The sequence below is a fragment of the Panicum virgatum genome, chromosome 3N, assembly GCF_016808335.1.
Source record: "Panicum virgatum strain AP13 chromosome 3N, P.virgatum_v5, whole genome shotgun sequence".
Taxonomy (NCBI): Eukaryota; Viridiplantae; Streptophyta; class Magnoliopsida; order Poales; family Poaceae; genus Panicum; species Panicum virgatum.
This window is the reverse complement of record NC_053147.1, coordinates 35,788,108-35,805,202: the sequence shown is the minus strand read 5'-3', so window position 1 is coordinate 35,805,202 and position 17,095 is coordinate 35,788,108. Positions and strand designations below refer to the sequence as shown.

At 46.4% G+C, this 17,095-nt stretch overlaps 1 protein-coding gene across 1 annotated transcript; it reads left to right on the top strand.

The window, feature by feature from the left end:
- Positions 1–45: 45 nt before the first annotated feature.
- LOC120665849 lies at positions 46–15,759 on the top strand. The gene is made up of 2 exons (XM_039945532.1): positions 46–598; positions 15,449–15,759. Exons 1-2 carry the CDS (start codon positions 296–298, stop codon positions 15,554–15,556), a joined length of 411 nt encoding a protein of 136 aa, XP_039801466.1. The 5' UTR covers positions 46–295; the 3' UTR covers positions 15,557–15,759.
- Positions 15,760–17,095: the final 1,336 nt, after the last annotated feature.

Sequence of the window (17,095 nt, the reverse complement as noted above, 5' to 3'; positions counted from 1 at the left end):
CGACGACTCTGGGTTTTTTAGGGCACGTACAACGGGCGTCTGCGAGCCGACATTTTTGCAGAAAGGACCTTCTCTCAGCCAGGCGACGGACGCGTCGTCGCCTCGCGAGACGACGACCGCGTCTCGTGCTCCGAGGCGGGAATAGACGCTGCAGCACCGTTGTACAGCAAGTCGCCGAGGGTCGACCGCACGCTAATTTGGGCGCGTGGAGGATTTTTGCGCGCCAAATCCATCACCACCTCTCCCCGAGTCGAGCGCGAGCGGAAGACCGCGGCGGCGGCGGGGCCGGAAGTCCATGACGGCCGCGCGAGGCAGGAAGCCCACGACTGCGCAGGAGGCAAGCGGAGCTGCACCCCGACTGCTCCACCATGTTCCTCATCCTCCGCCGCTCCAGCGCGCCGGCTTCACCCCACGGAGGGGCCCGCGTCCCCCCGCCGCCGCGCCCACCGCGGGGGGTCTGTCGAGGACGTGTTCCGCGCGGCCACGCCGCGTGGAGATTGGAGAAGATCATGGAGAAATTGAGGACGGAGGAGGTCGTCAGGGTCAAGGTCTTCAGCACCCCGAGCTCAACATGCGCCTCTTCCACAAAATACTCGAGGTGAGCTGCCGATTCTTGAATTGTGATTGCGTAGCATCCATTCATGTGTATAAACTGCAATTGAAGAAACTCGAGTTGGGACATGCAGCTATTCCAAAAATAATTGAAGCAAGGATGCAATTTTCAGTAAAATGATGTCAGTTAACCGTTTGTTTCATATTGCAGTTTTGAAATGACATGGCAACCATGGCAGCTTCTGTTCAGTTTCAGTTTTGAAATGACGTCTTTAGCTAACCTGATGGTAACCTGATGGCTGCATCTATGCTATTGAAACTGCATATATATATATATATATATATATATATATATATATATATATATATATATATATATATATATATATATATATATATGACCTGTTGCACTAGCATTTTGGACTGCATCTATGTCGTGGTCAAACTCACAGCCGGATGGCGTAGTGCACCCATCTAAACCCAGAGGGTGTGTACTCGGAGGTTAGTTAGGATTAGCCCATTCTCGGTGGAAGAACACGATGAACACAGAGGGTTTAGAGTGGTTCGGGCCGCCGGAGCGTAATACCCTACGTCCACTGTGTGTTGTATTGCTTGTGCTCTCAAGAAGTTGAGAACGGGATTGTTCGGAGTCCAGAGAGCCTCGGGTCTGCCTTCCCTTGACCTTCGAGAGTCTAGAGTGTGCAGCGAGCGCCTCCCTTTTATATCTCAAGGGAGGCGCATACATGGCCGTTGAGTCCCCGACAGGTGGCCCAACAATGTAGTATAAAATAACATACTGTACAGACATTATGGCGTTGCAGGCGACGGAGATCTCATTCCTGAATTTCCTTGCTCTGCCCGTGGGAATCTTCCGTCCGACATAGCCATGCCCTGTCTTGTCGAAACGGCGCCAGGGCGTAGCTTGCAGTGTCGCCTGCCGCGTAGCTAAACGGGCCGTGTAGCTTGCGGCGTAGGCGGTATGATGAAAAGGTGTCGTGCCGTGTAGCTGAACTGGACGCTCTCTGTGCGGAAGTTCTCCTCGGTCCCGAACGTGACAGGTAGAGTGATGCTCCCTAGAGGGAACACCGGATGTGGGCCCACTCCAGAGAATGAGCGAGAGAGACACTGCTGGAGAAAGGCACATCAGTGCCGGTCACAGGACGGCTTAGTGCCTGTCCCTGTGGCCGGCACTAAATGGCCGGCACTAACGTGACAGTCGTTAGTGCCGGCTACTCTGACTGGCACTAACGTGCGCATGTTAGTGCCGGTCCGAAATACCAGCCGGCACTAACATGCCCGACCCCGCTGCCTCCTGGCAGCAAGGTTAGTGCCGGTTGGTATAACTGGCCGGCACTAAATGTTTTTTCTTCTTCATGCTTCTTTTCTTTTTTGTTTTTATACGTATGGTTATGCGTATTTCTACTGTATGTGACTACATAGTCGTACTCTTTGCATTGCACAGTAACATTAGGACAGCATATTACACTATATATATATATATATATATTCGTCATGTATGGAACACTTAGAAGTTCAAAAGTACTTGAGATATTACAAATTATTAAGCACATCAACTATAGTAATTTATCAGCTTCCCCGTCGTCGGATCTTCTTTGGCGACGCTTGTACGGAGATCGCCATGAAATTCGCCCTTAGGATTTATGACTTCATCGAGCAGGAATCCGCATATAGCTTTTTGAATTGCCCTGATCCGAGCCATTTCAATGAGTTCTTCTTTCATCCACCAATGCTGTCACATTTTTCGATAAAAACATGAGAATAAAAAATAATGAATTAAAATAATGAGCAGATGTGATTATGCTCACGTACATTGAATGTCTCCACTGTCATTTGTCCTTTTTCACTTGTAAAAGAGTTGATCCACTCGCATACGTAGTATTCACATAAGTTGTTTCCTTATTCCTGTCTCCAACACTATGGAAAAATGTGGGTTACGATATAGAATTTTTCTGATGTTTATTGCGAATGACATTAGTAGCGAGAGTATATTCATACCGGAAAATCAGTCACCCAACGAAGAGGCTCGATTTCACCTATGGGCAAGCCTATGTGTTTGCGGAGGTAGCGACTCCATGCAGTATTTACCACCTCGATGAGATCTTGGTACTTTGATTTATCTTGCCTTAACGAGTCGTACACCAAGACCTTTTGCTCCTCAATCCGAATACAAAGCAATATCCAATGAAAATTGTGCATATACATACGCATAACCAATTAATGTTGATTATAATAGTTATCAAATCGTATTATTAATACGAAGGGATTGAAAAAAGAGGCTAACAAAGAACGACTCACTGATGGTTGTATGGCAAGAGAATGAAGGGACACATGCTATTCTTACGCAACCCCCTTAATATAACATTGACTATTTCTTCAGCCTTTTGCGCTACCGATTTCTCGTGTATAATATCGGGGTCGAAGAACCCGACGTTATGGAAGTTCTTCTTTCGGCAAATTTGAATTTTTGACCTACGGGACACAAGAAAAACGGGAATCAGTCAACACACAAGGCTAAAATAATGAAACGAGAGACAATACTTACATGCACCATATACTCACGAGGGACTTGTGAAGGGCATCTTGATGGTATAAATCGTAAAGCGCTGCAAACTCGATATATACATCATCTGCCCCCGCCAGAAATGCTAATCTGTAATCCGAGCTGGGAACATCTCTAATTCATTAGCTTTAGATTGCACGGCATACCATTTGTGTAACTCGGCCATTCTCGTTGGTAGGAATGGTAGCAACTCTGGCCCTATCAAAGGTTCACCAAGTACAAATTTTTCTTGCCACGGGCATTCTGTAGGGCCTCCCAAAGCAATTGAGCCCTTGTTAGATCAGTTTGCAATGTCATCCCAGCCATGGTCAACGGATCTCTTGATTCATCGGGGCATTCTTCACGCGGCACTATCAACGGAGGGATCGATTGTTTGGACTGCTCTCCGAGCTGGGGAACGGTCTTTGCATTAATGCGCCGATTCTTGGGGTTGCTGTAGCACTTTCTGATCCGCCGATCATAATCCGACTCCCTTTCTTTCTCCTTCGTGGGATCTTTAATGAAGTGTTTAATGAAGTGTGCCTTTGCAACCGGATCTATTTCTGGCTTCTTATTCGCAGCCTCCCTCAGTAGCTTGCGCTTCAGCAAGAAGGTTTGAAACGATTCTTCTGCCTCTTCCTCTTCTGGAGCCTTTGCTTTCTTCTTTCTTTGCTGCTTATGAGATGGCTGGACCGAAGGTACCGTGTGTGCCTTCTGTCGCTGACTTTGATTCTGTTGTGCGGCTGGTGATGATATCGGAATTGGCTCGCTTTGTGTGGCTGGTGATGGCGGATCCATGCTGGGGTCCCGTGCAGGCGGTGGAGAAGGTGAGCCAACACTAGGATTCCTGTCAGCTGGCGTTGGTGTTCTTTGCCTTGAGCACCGAGCGGAATCTGTGGCTGCTTGGACCAATCTTATGTCGCGCTTTGGCCACGCGATTCATGTGTGTACGGCATGTTGTAGTTCTGTTTCTTCAGGACCTATAGGGATCGGGAGGTCCAAATCTTCCCAGTGTTCTTCAGTAATTCGGTCAACAAAGACTCTGGCGAATCCTTCAGGAATCGGCTGGCAATGTATTGTCCCGTCTTCTTCTTGGACTTCCGCATAACCCTCAGCACAAACTTTGAGCTTTTTCCCATAAAGAAACAGAAGCTCACATTGGGTCCTAACGGTGATGTCGTCAATGGGGTCCCTCGGCCTGTCAGCACCCAAATTAGGGTGCTCTATGGAAGCAACACTGCTACGATGCTGAGAAGAGAGGCTGATCTCCACATTGGCAGCTGGTTGGTCCGAGCGTTGCCCAACTGCTGCCTCAAGTGACATTATCCAGTTTTCTAGGCTAAGGATCTTCTCCGCCACTACTGCCTTGCTTCTGCATCCGCTTCGGTAGGTTTCGAGATCTCCGGAAAAGCCATATTTCCATGGAACTACGCCCACGCCTCGAGTCCGTCCAGTGTGTTCTGCATTCCCAAGAGCGTAAGTCAGCTCGTCATTCTCTCTGTTGGGCTGGAAGGTTCCTTCTTCCGTACGCTTCATTGCGTCGTCGAGTCTTTGGGCAGCCTTTCTTAGTACGTCGCTAGTCACAAACATTCCAGTGTTGGGGTCTAGTGTGCCTCCATGAGCATAGAAGTAATACCTTGCTCGTTTGGGCCAACTCAAGGTCTGCGGTACGATTCCTTTTGCAATTAAATTATTTTCCATCTTTTCCCATTTCGGAACAGCAACCTTATAACCTCCAGAACCAAGTATATGGAAGTTTGTCTTTTTGCTAGCATTCATTTTGCCTTGAATCGAGGCTGCCATGCTGTCCTTGTAATTCACGAATTCATTCCACCACTCTCGTTGCTTCTTCCAGACTTTATCAAAATCTGGTGTGAGGCCTTTGTTGACAAAGTTTGCCACCAATTTTTTCTTGCACGAGCCGAACTGAATTGCCATCTTCTTAAATGCTCATCCCTTTACTTTGTCAGCTTTGCCTGGGGGAAAGTTGAAGTGCAACGACACCTCTTTCATAACAAATCTTTCTCTGAATCTGGCACGATATCTTCAGGTCGATCAGAGACTTTATTTCTCTTCCAAAGCTTGTACTTTATGGGGACGCTTTCCCTAACAAGATATCCCAATTGATTTACAAATGTTTTCTTAATTTGACCAGGGGCTAGTGGCTCGCCGGTTGCTTCGTTGATCTCCGTGATGGTCATACATCCTACCATCTTCCTCTTGGAGCCACGTTTCCGTTTATGCTTCGTCGATCCTGATGCCTGAAAGAATTGCAAATTTATCAAGCGGGTTGCTAGCAACTAGTGGACGTCGCGGCAGGTATGCGTAACCTTCATAACCCGCAAGCAAGGGTTCCAGATCGAAAATTATTGACTGAAACATTCATAAGAATTTTTAGCTGGAGCACGACTGCTTATACAAGGACTGAAATCATCAACAAAGCTAGCAACATAACACAAATAGTTCGCAGCTGGGCCGCATGTGTCACAAACAATATCTTGCTCCTAACATATATATTGACAAAACATTTATTCTGATGACTGAAAGAATCACTAAACTTTTATACCTCGGCTTCCTCGACATTTTCTTCTTCCTCCCCACTAATATCTTGCTCCTCATCGCCATGATAATACAAGTTTAAAAATTGGCTGCCATCGTTCTCGTCCTCATCAAACTCTGGAGCTATGTGCCCAGTACTACCACGAATGAGCTCGTGCATTAACTCGTCTTGGTTGTCCGTAGGATCCATTTCCACTACCTGAAACAATAAAAAACATTAAGTATTTTCTAATACTAATAAAATGTACATATTTGCAAAAATATTGTACACATGTTTATATTCATAAATGCTCACATGGTTATTTAGATCTAGAAATCAAAATACCAAGGCAATCATAGCAATCATACAGAGAAATCGAAAAATAATCCGGAGCCTAACAGTCATGGGGAATGGAGATGATTATGAGCAAAAAACAAGTTCATTCCTCATGTGCTGAACATGCATGAAAGCCAAAAAGGGTAATTTGAACCCAACCTCCATTTGGCGTTTTTAAGTGCACAACTTCTAGAACCCAAACTTACTTCTGGGATCTCTTCTATTTGGAGTTTTTAAGTGCTTCGCCATGAAAATTCAGGAGCCTCTTCTGCCGGAAGGCCTCTTGGACCGCTCAGAGGTGCCGGAGTACCTCACCGGAGAGGTCCCAGGAGAGCAAGTCACATAATAATAAACTCTAATTTTGCTTGCCATAGGATTCATGTTTGTTTCTGAAAATTTGGATTTCAGTTGGTAGTTTTGGCTGAAATCAGGTTAAGTACTACTTGTTGGTCTGAAAAATAGGCAGTGTATCATATACTGGGAGAAAAGAATAAATTTGTGAAAAGAAGTAGTTTGGTTTTCAAATTCAGATTGTTCATGCCAAGGCGCAACTACAACCTCAAAAAAGAAAAAAGAAATCTCACATTTATGCCTCAACAAAGAAGAAGAAAAAATCCTTGATTCTACTCTTCATAATTATATTATTTGATTCCACTTGCAGCTAGATTGTTGAAACAGAAATACCCGGCGCAGGGGAGGACCTCGAGGCGGCAGGGGCAGCCGGGCGGCCGGGCTGTGTGCGAGGATGACGAGGTGCGCGGCGGCGGGGGCAGGGACGATGTGGTCACGACAGCGGGGGATGACCTCGAGGGGCGGCTGCACAGACCGGACGGCGATGATACTGAGGTGCGCGGGGGCGCGGGCGAGGACGACGAGGCGTGGGGGCGGCGGGCTGGGGACGACCTCGAGGGGCGGCCATGGTCGAGCGCCGGCCGGGCTGGGGACGACCTCGAGGGACGGCGGGTTGGGGACGACCTCGAGGGGCGGCCACGGTCGAGCGCCGGCCGGGCTGGGGACGACCTCGAGGGACGGCGGGCTGGGGACGACCTCGAGGGGCGGCCATGGTCGAGCGCCAGCCGAGGACCCACACGCACGGCCGGGGAAGAAGGCGGCGCCGCACGCGGGCGAGCGAGCAGGGGCGGGTTGGGCGACGTCGGGGCAGCGGGTTGGGGACGACGTCGATCTGAATTTGGCGAAGGGGGTAAATTGTTGGGGGACGGCTCGGTTAGTGCCGGCTGGCCTTACCAGCCGGCACTAATGTGCCCACGTGACGTCAGATGGACACGTTAGTGCCGGCTGGTAATCTTAGCCGGCACTAATATGCTCACGTTAGTGCCGGCTAGGATTACCAGCCGGCACTAACGTGTACCATCTGGCGGGAATTGAAAATTGGCCACGCCAGTTCCCAATTACACTAAATTTTTAATATTCATAAATTTATTCAGCTTAATAATTAGAATAATATAACAAAAATTTATATCTTATTTTTTAGCTGCACAATAATTATAGTAATTATATCTACACAATAATAATAGTAATTGAAGTAAATTAACGAATATGCAACCATTATCAATTATATGTAGTGTATAGGATTTATATGTGTATATGTTTCTGTTATTCATAATAAATCGAAAACATTTCATTTTGATCCAGGCAAAAATATTCAAAAAACTTTTCAATAGTAGCCTATACAATGATGTAATCAATTCGCATATTACTTGATTATTTATTTGTAATTTAATGTTTCAATGCTTCTAGTAATGCAAAATTAGTGAATGTAAATAATATTTATACCATGCAAAAATATAATATTATCTGAAGATGATATTATGTCATAATTGGACAAATAGTATCAAGAATTGAGATAAATACGATGCGGTGCGTTACATTACATCACTGATTGAGAGAATTCAATATATAACTTATATAAAACTACTACTCATTATTATTATCTACTGGAACATTGATAATCTTCCTTTTGACGAAAGTGCCTTGAGTGTGATCACAGCGTAAGTAAGGTGTGTCCTCTTTGGATAAGAGGATGTTAGGGTCAACGTCAACTGTGAATGGAGGAAGGTCATCAATCTGGTCATAATCTTCCGAATTGTCCGAAATATCCTCAACTCCAACAACTTTTCTTTTTCTGGGATAACTATGTGCCGTTTCGGCTCATTTCCAGCCTTGTCTGCTTCAGGCGTGTTATCCGACTTCTTCTTCGGTTTGCTCGACATGTCCTTCACATAGAACATTTGTGTCACATCCTTGGCTAGTACGAATGGTTCATCTTTATATCCAATCTTTTTAAAGTCAACTATGGTCATCCCATACCGGTCCTTCGTTATGCCTCCTCCAGCCACCCTTTCGCAACGAAATAAAGGGACAACTATGGGTCCATATGCAAGTTCACATATCTCCTCTATGACACCATAGTAGTTGTTCTTTTCTCCATTACTGTTTACTATACACATACGGACACCACTATTTTGGTTGGTGCTTTTTTTGTCTTGAGCTCTCGTATAAAATGTATACCCATTGATTTCGTACCCTTGGTATTGCTGGACAGTGATTGATGATCCCCTAGCCAGCCATTGAAGTTCTTGATCAACTGTGTTGTTGCCCAATAATTTTCGTCTGAACCAGCCGTCAAAAGTTTTTATATGTTGGCGTGTAATCCAAGCAAGATTCTTCTGTGGATTTTCAGACTGTATAATATTCATGTGCTCATCAATATATGGAGCCACCTTGGATGAATTCTGAAGAACCGTGAAGTTTGCTTGGCTGAATTCACTACAAGGGATGTTCACATTACATTTCTTTCCTAGTGTGCCTTTTCCATTTAGTCGCCCCTCATGGTGTGACACGGGGAGTCCAATCGGATTGGGATCAGGAAGATAGTCAACGCAAAACTCAATGATCTCCTCTGTTCCATAGCCCTTAGCAATGAATCCTTCTGGGCGAGAACGTTTACGCACGTACTTCTTCAATACTGCCATGAACCTCTCGAAAGGGGACATATTGTGTAGAAAAACAGGACCCATGATAGTTATTTCTGTCACCATATGAACTAGAAGGTGTGTCATAATATTGAAGAAGGAAGGTGGGAAGACCATCTCGAAGCTGACAAGACATTCGACAATGTCTTTCTGCAGTTTTATTAGATTATTTGGATTAATTGTTTTCTGTGAAATTTCATTCATGAACGCACAAAGCTTTACAACTGTCAATCTCACATTTTTCGGTAGAACACCCCTCAGTATAACCGGAAGTAATTGTGTCATCAGAACGTGGCAGTCATGGGACTTCAAGTTATGGATTTTCTTCTCTTTCACATTTATTATGCCCTGTATATTTGAGGAGTACCCAGACGGGACCTTGATACTGTTCAAGCAATCGAACATACTTTCCTTCTCCTCTTTGCTCAGATTATAGCTGGCAGGTTTTAAATAGTGGCGTCCTTTGTCTCTCTTCTCGGGTTGCAAGCTTTGTCGTCCAGCTAGCATCCACATGTCGCGCCTTGCTTCCAATGTGTCACTAGTAGAAAACAAGTCAAAGGTCCACTCTAAAAGTACCGGTATGAAAATGAACCAGTACCTATGCTAGGGTACCGGTTCATCTTCATACCGGTACTTTTGGGGTTGATGGAATCTATGAATGAGCCTTAGGTACCGGTTGGTAACACCAACCGTTACCTAAGGCTCACCATAGGTACCGGGTGGTAACTTTTACATTAGTACCGGGTGGTACCATCAACCGGTACCTATGGATGAGCCTTAGGTACCGGCACCAACCGGTACCTAAGGCTCATCCAAGGGTTACTTCAAAAGGAAAATATCTCCCTTCCCATCACAAGTGATGTGTAGGTGAGATGGTAAGAAAGGTGCACGTGACGCAAGAAGTCACAAGTTCGAATCCCAGCCACCACCGCATGCATATTTTTGACAAAAATGAATGCCATTGGTATCGGTTGTGTTACCCGGTGCTAAAGCCAAGAGCCTTTGGTCTCGGTTGCGGGGTACCGGTTGGAAAAACCGGTACCTAAAGCCCTATTCAACCGGTGCCTAAGGGCCTTTTTCCAGTAGTGTGTCTTTTGACTTACCATACATTCCCAGAAAGCCTAGTAGGTTGATGCAAAGATTTTTCGACAGATGCATCACATCAATTGCGTTGCGAACCTGTAAGACTTGCCAATAAGGTAGGTTCCACATTATAGACTTCTTCTTCCACATTGGAACATGTCCCTGGTCATCCTTCGGAACAGGTTGGCTACCGGGACCCTTTCCAAATACTACCTTCACATCTTTGATCATCGAGAACACACGCTTTCCATTACGGAACAGAGGCTTAGGACGAGTTTCGAGCTCTCCTTTGAAATGCTTCCCTTCGGTTCTTAGGGGGTGATCAATAGGAAGGAATTGGTGATGGCCCATGTATACGCACTTCTTACAGTGTTTCAAATAAATGCTATCGGTTTCATCATAACAGTGGGTGCAGGCCATGTATCCCATGTTCAACTGTCCCGAAAGTTTTGAATGTGCAGGCCAATCATTGATGCATACAAAAAGCAAAGCTCGGAGGTTGAAACACTCCTGTTTATACTCATCCCACACATGTACACCTTCTTCTTTCCAGAGTAGTAAGAGATCATCCATCAAGGGTTGCAGGAACACATCAATATTGTTGACAGGTTCTTTTGGCCCTTCTATAAGCACCGGCATCATGATGAACTTACGCTTCAGTCACAACCAAGGAGGAAGGTTGAACATACATAGGGTCACGGGCCATGTACTATGAGCGCTGCCAAACTCACCGTACGGATTCATTCCATCCGCACTTAGAGCAAATCTTATATTCCTTGTGTCGTTGTCAAATTGAGGATACTCTCGGTTAAGGTTTCTCCACTGGGACCCATGTGCTGGGTGTCTGATCATGTGATCCTCCTTACGGTCTTCTTTGTGCCACCGTATCAACTTAGCGTTATCCTTGTTTTTGAAAAAGCGCTTCAGACGTGGTATTATAGGGAAGTACCACACCAACTTTGCGGGAACTCTCTTCTGTACCGGCTGCCCATCAACATCACCTAGATCATCTCGCCTGATCTTATACCGCAATGCGCTACAAACAGGACAAGCTTCCAAGTTCTCATATTCGCCGCGATACAGGATGCAGTCGTTAGGACATGCGTGAATCTTCTGCACGTCCAATCCAAGAGGGCAAACCATCTTTTTAGCTTCGTATGTTGTTGACGGCAGTTCATTACCCTCAGGAAGCATGCTCTTTACAATCTTTAATAGCTCACCAAATCCCTTATCGGTGACACCATTAGTTGCCTTCCATTTCAGCATCTCTAGCGTGGTACCCAACTTCTTCTGCTCCGGTTTGCAACTAGGGAACAACGGCCTTTTCTGATCCTCCAATATCTTCTCGAACTTTAATGCCTCCTTCATAGTTTCACTGTCTTTCTGTGCATCAAGCAACGCCTGACCTAGCTCGTCAGGTGGCTCCTCTTGTGCAACATTTGCTTCACCCTCGTCCATTGGTTCATCTTGAAAGCCACCTGCTTCATGAACCCATGCCCAATCTGGAAGATTGTTATCACCATCGTCATCTTCTTCATTATCTTCCATCATAACTCCAACTTCGCCGTGCTTAGTCCAAAGGCTATAGTTCCTCATGAAACCATTCAAGGCCACGTGATTCCATAGAGTATCTTTTTTTCGGAATTTCTTTTTATTTTCGCAAACACTGCATGGACAACACATTAAACCCTTTGGCGACCTATTTGCCATTGCCGCCTTGAGAAAAGAATCTAAACCCTGAATCCATGCCGAGGTGCTCCGGCTTCCGTGCATCCATTGCCGGTCCATCTGTACAAATTAAAAAAAATCATGCTCATTATCCCTAAAAATAGGTTACTATGAAGTAATTCAAAAAAAATGTAAATGTGTCATAGGCCACCTATCTAGTAAATTTAAACTAAATAGCAAAATAAATTGGCACAATAACATATACACATGTCGCCATGAAATAATTCAAAAAAATCATTCTAAATGTGTGATAGTCAAACTATATAGTAATCATTCTCTAAAAAGCAACAAATCAATTCTACCTTGCTCAAATTAATGAACAAATTAATAAATTATGCTCATTTTCCCTCATCCTTAAAATCCTTAAAATTTTGCATAATAACATATACACATGTCCTCGTGAAATAATTCAAAAAAATTACTTTAAATGTGTCATAGTCAAACTATCTAGAAAACCTTCTCTAAAAAGTAACAAATCGATTCTATTTCGCTCAAATTAATGAACAAATAGGAAAATCATGCTCATTTTTCCTCAACCTTAAAATCACTATTTTCTTTATCTAGAAAGCATGAAACAAAGAATAAACACCGTGAAAGAAGAGTGGAAGAAGCTACTAACCTTTGGTGCACTTGGATGGGTGAAATCCTCACAAATTTGGGGGGAAATGGGCAGCACCTCCCCTCTAACACGCCATGAGTGAGAGGAGGAGCTCGGCCAAATGAAATGGTCGGGCTGGAGAAGAAGGAGTGCCTGGTATATACGGGGCAATTTAGTGCCGGCTGGTGGCTTTAGCCGGCACTAAGTGTGGACTTTTAGTGCCGGCTAGAGTTACCAGCCGGCACTGACTTGCAATTGACCAAGTTAGTGCCGGCTAGAATTCCCAGCCGGCACTAACATGTCTTTTGACTGTTGTGGCAGCGGTGCTGACCGTTGGGGGATGGCACGTTAGTGCCGGCTGGTGTTTCTAGCCAGCACTAACGTGCCCGCCTTGTACTGTACAGGCACGTTAGTGCCGGCTCCTATTTGACCGGCACTAACGTGCTGGTCGCAATATGACATTCTCCAGCAGTGGGAGTCAGCTTGGACTCTGGGATCTGCAGCTGCTTGAATGCTGCATAGCTGATGACGTTGAGGCCAGCCCCACCGTCAATCAGCACGTGATAGAGCCTGATGTTGGCTATGACAGGGGCGGTGACTAGAGGTAGTACACCAGCCCCGGCCATGTCCTCCGGGCAGTCAGATGGCCCGAAAGAGATGGTGGTGTTCCTCCACCTGTGGTGCGGCGCCGCCTTCGGGACCCCGGCTTCGCCGAAAGGACCTCTCGGCGAAGGGTCTTCATGTCCCGTCGGGAGACAAGCTCCCAGCTTCTGCCGTACATTACATACAACTTCTTGCAGCGCTCCTCGTTGTCAGAGTCGGAGTTGTCGTGGCTGTAAACGCCCTTCAGCTCCCGAGCGGGGGATTGGTACCCCAGCTTCTTCTCCCCGGCAGCGGTCTCACTATCGGAGGCTTTCTCCTTGCCAGACCGCTGGCGAGGAGGGGTGAGCCGTCCTTGGAGGCCTGCTCACGCCGCCAACTGACCCGCTTCGCGAGTTTCTGAATCTCGGGGCAGTCAGCGGCGCTGTGGCAAGCGGTAGGATGAACTGGGCATGAACCTCCATTGCCACCTTGCGGGCGCGGGCGCTTGCCATGCGCATTCTGGCCCCCAGCCGCTGCCGCAACAGCTGGTGCCGCTGCTACAGCGACTGGACCGCCGGCTTGTGGCTCCCCGCGACCCCGGTTCTTGTTCTTCTTTTTCTTGCCACCGCCCTAGACAGTAGCTCTGGAGCCACCAGCCTTGGTGTCTCCGTCTTGGGGGGCTGAGTGCCATGCGCGGCCCTCAGCGGCCGTGGCACACTTGTCAGCCAGGGAGAAAAGCGTGGTAACGCTTTCCACCTCGTGCGTCGCCAGTTTCTCTAGCATCTTCTCAACACGTACCCCCTGACAGAAAGCAGTAATGATAGATGTGTCAGAGATACGAGAAATGGTACCCCGTACCTTGGTGAAGAGCGAGATGAATGCCCGGAGCGTCTCTCCGGGTTTCTGCCTCATACGCCAAATGTCGTGGTGTGCAAACCTACAGCCAGGTGGCATAGTGCACCCGCCTAAACCCAGAGGGTGAGTACTCGGGGGTTAGCTAGGATTAGCTCAATCTCGGTGGAAGAACACGATGAACACAGAGAGTTTAGAGTGGTTCGGGCCGCCGGAGCGTAATACCCTACGTCCACTGTGTGTTGTATTGCTTGTGCTCTCAAGAGGTTGAGAACTGGATTATTCGGAGTCCAGAGAGACCAGAGAGCCTCGGGTCTGCCTTCCCTTGGCCTTCGAGAGTCTAGAGTGTGCAGCGAGCGCCTCCCTTTTATATCTCAAGAGAGGCGCGTACATGGCCATTGAGTCCCCTACAGGTGGGCCCAACGATGTAGTATAAAATAACATACTGTACAGACATTATGGCATTACAGGCGATGGAGATCTCATTCCTGGATTTCCTTGCTCTGCTCGTGGGAATCTTCCGTCCGGCATAGCCATGCCCTGTCTTGTCGAAACGGCGCCAGGGCGTAGCTTGCGGCGTCGCCTGCCGCGTAGCTGAACGGGCCGTGTAGTTTGCGGCGTAGGCGGTATGATGAAAAGGTGCCGTACCGTCGTATCCATTTAATGCGGCAGACGGGCTCTGCGTGGATGCGGCGCATGCGGCTGCACTGTGTACCTCGGTAATATGCGGTCTACAGTGAGGCCTGACAAAAGCTGCCCCGCGTGCTGCGGCGGCAGAGCACGCCTCAACCACCCGCATTGAATGCGGTGGGTGGGCGAGTCTTCCAGCGGAAGACTCGCGCCCACGCCTGCGCCTGCGGGACATGTGGCGCCCCCGGACCCCGCGGTATATTGGTTCTACGCGCGTGGGAGATCCGGACGGACGCGGGGAGGTCTCGGGGTCCGAGCCCTCGGTTGTTGGCGCGGAGCTTCCCCTCCTCAGGGACATGTGGCGTCACCGGACCCGTCCCAGAGCGGGGAACGGGTCCAGGGCCGGTGGCCCGGTGAGGTAAGAGCCTGACCCCCTGGGGCCCGGCTGCTCCGCCTCTTAGTGCGTAGTTATGGATGACTACACGAGTCCTGTCTTGCTGCAGTAGAAGTGAGTATCCCTGCTACAGGGTACCGACAATCTATATTATTGAAACTGCATATATATATATATATATATATATATATATATATATATATATATATATATATGACCTGTTGCACTAGCATTTTGGAACCTTAAAGTTTTCCGTCTACTGGAACCTGAAAGTTTTCAGTCTGCATATATATAACCTGTAGCCGTTGTTTATGAACCTGTTGCCATAGTTTTCAGTCAGCTAATGTAATTATAAGTTGATCAGTAGGGTAATGTGCAAACCTATCATTATCAGTTCTAAAGGTTTCTTTCAGAAAGTAATTGACCTGCTATTAACTTGGTATACTTCGAAAGGTTTCTTTCAGAAAGTAATTGACTTGCTATTAACTTGGTATACTTCAAAGCACTGAGCCTATCATTCTGTCACCACTGAACCTTTGTAGCATGGCAACTTTGAACTTCAATACCATTCCATATTTGATTTTTTGCCACATAATTGCAGACTGAGAGGAGCCAGAGATGGCGGGTGCAAGCTGTTTCTGTTCCTAATGAGAGGTGCCAGAGCTGGCTACTGCAAGATGTTGTTGTTCCTGCTTGTATGTGTGTATAAATAATGAAAGGTGCTTGTATGTGAACTGATTTCCTGTCAAGTGTGGACTGATTTCATGTCCAATGTCAATCGAAGTGCTGGCCATTTCAAATTTAATGTTTTAATTGTGTGAACCGAAGTGTACTGTGGTAACATGTATACTATGTGAACTGATTCATGCCTACACAATGGCTACAAAGATCCAATTATGTAAAAGATCATCATGATTTATGTGTCAAAGGATATATTAAATATCTTGCAGACAGCTAAATAAACGATTCACTATACAAGCTGTCTGTATGTATCAAATAGACAATAGTTATTTAAACCATTGTACATGCCCTTAGGAAGCATGGCAAAGCCTGTGCTCACGTGCCGGTTTGGTTGCTGCTACAGCAGTAGTCAAGTAGAGGATTGGGCTGCTACCGTTGCTACCGTGAGGATAAAAAAAACTTGACCTGCGGGGGTAAGACCGCTCCCACGACATTTTTTTGAGAGGTAGAATGATCTTCTCATAGCAGGCCAAGAAAATTCCCGAACCCCTGCCCCACCCGTACACGGGGGCCCGTCGCCTTGTGAGTTAGGCCGGGCTCCACAGTGCTTTGGACATGAGGCAAGCGAGGGGATTTTTTTAACCTCAACCTGAAATTCGCTCCCATGAAGAGTCGAACCCAGAACCTGAGGAGTGCCGCTGGGTTCCCCTAACCAAGTCAGCTAGAGGTCCTTTGGCTGCTACCGTGAGGATGGCTACGGTTGTATTTGTTCCCGCTTCTAGTCAGCTTTTCAGCGTGAAAAGCTACAAGCTAAAACAAATAGCAAACTTAGAAAAAACATCACCTAAAAGCTACATACAGTTTTGGGAAAGCAAAAAATTTAGAAAAACTTAGAAAAGCTACATACAGTTTTGGGAAAGCAAAAAATTTAGAAAAACTGACTTAGTTCTATGAACTTTTCTAACTTTTTGAGCTCTGAGAGTTAAAAGCATCACCTAAAAGCTATTATTGATTTTTTTTAGAATAAAAAGCCACTAATAGTTTTCCAGAAAAGTTCCAATGCAGCTCAAACAAATAGACCCTAAAGAAGTTCTTTCATGGTTTCTTCCAAATGTTTCTTTTTTCACGATCGAGCACGTTTTTCATTATCATTAAGAATATAAAGGTAGAGTAGGGTCCAACACTCTTTGCAAAAACAGAGAAAACAAAAGGTTACATTACACAGCTAATGATTGGCGACCTTCTTGTGATCTACCCAAAGCTGCAGTGAAGCCACTAATCTGGTTAAAAGGTTACAGCAGCTTCATGCACGGACGTAATAATAAGTAAATAAATATGCAGAAAAGGTATGAGCTTTATTATTTTTCTTCTCTTTCACTGGAATCCAAGGCGTGGACAATGGAATGGAAGGAGGACTAGGCCCTTCCATCACTGTTCATTTGGACGGGGCCCTACATTCTGATGTGTGCTCATGTGCGAAAGCTAGCGTGTCAGGTTTCAGAAAACGGCTTGGAGTGGCCCGGTGTGGTCCACATACTATCTGCTCCGAAGGTTTCGATTGGTCGGA

What these genes read in the sequence shown, in the direction of transcription:
- LOC120665849 (XM_039945532.1), top strand. Translation starts at nt 296, where the DNA reads ATGACGGCCGCGCGAGGCAGGAAGCCCACGACTGCGCAGGAGGCAAGC. An exon ending in TCTTCCACAAAATACTCGAG is followed by an intron (nt 599 to 15,448) that starts GTGAGCTGCCGA and finishes ACATAATTGCAG; the next exon opens with ACTGAGAGGAGCCAGAGATG.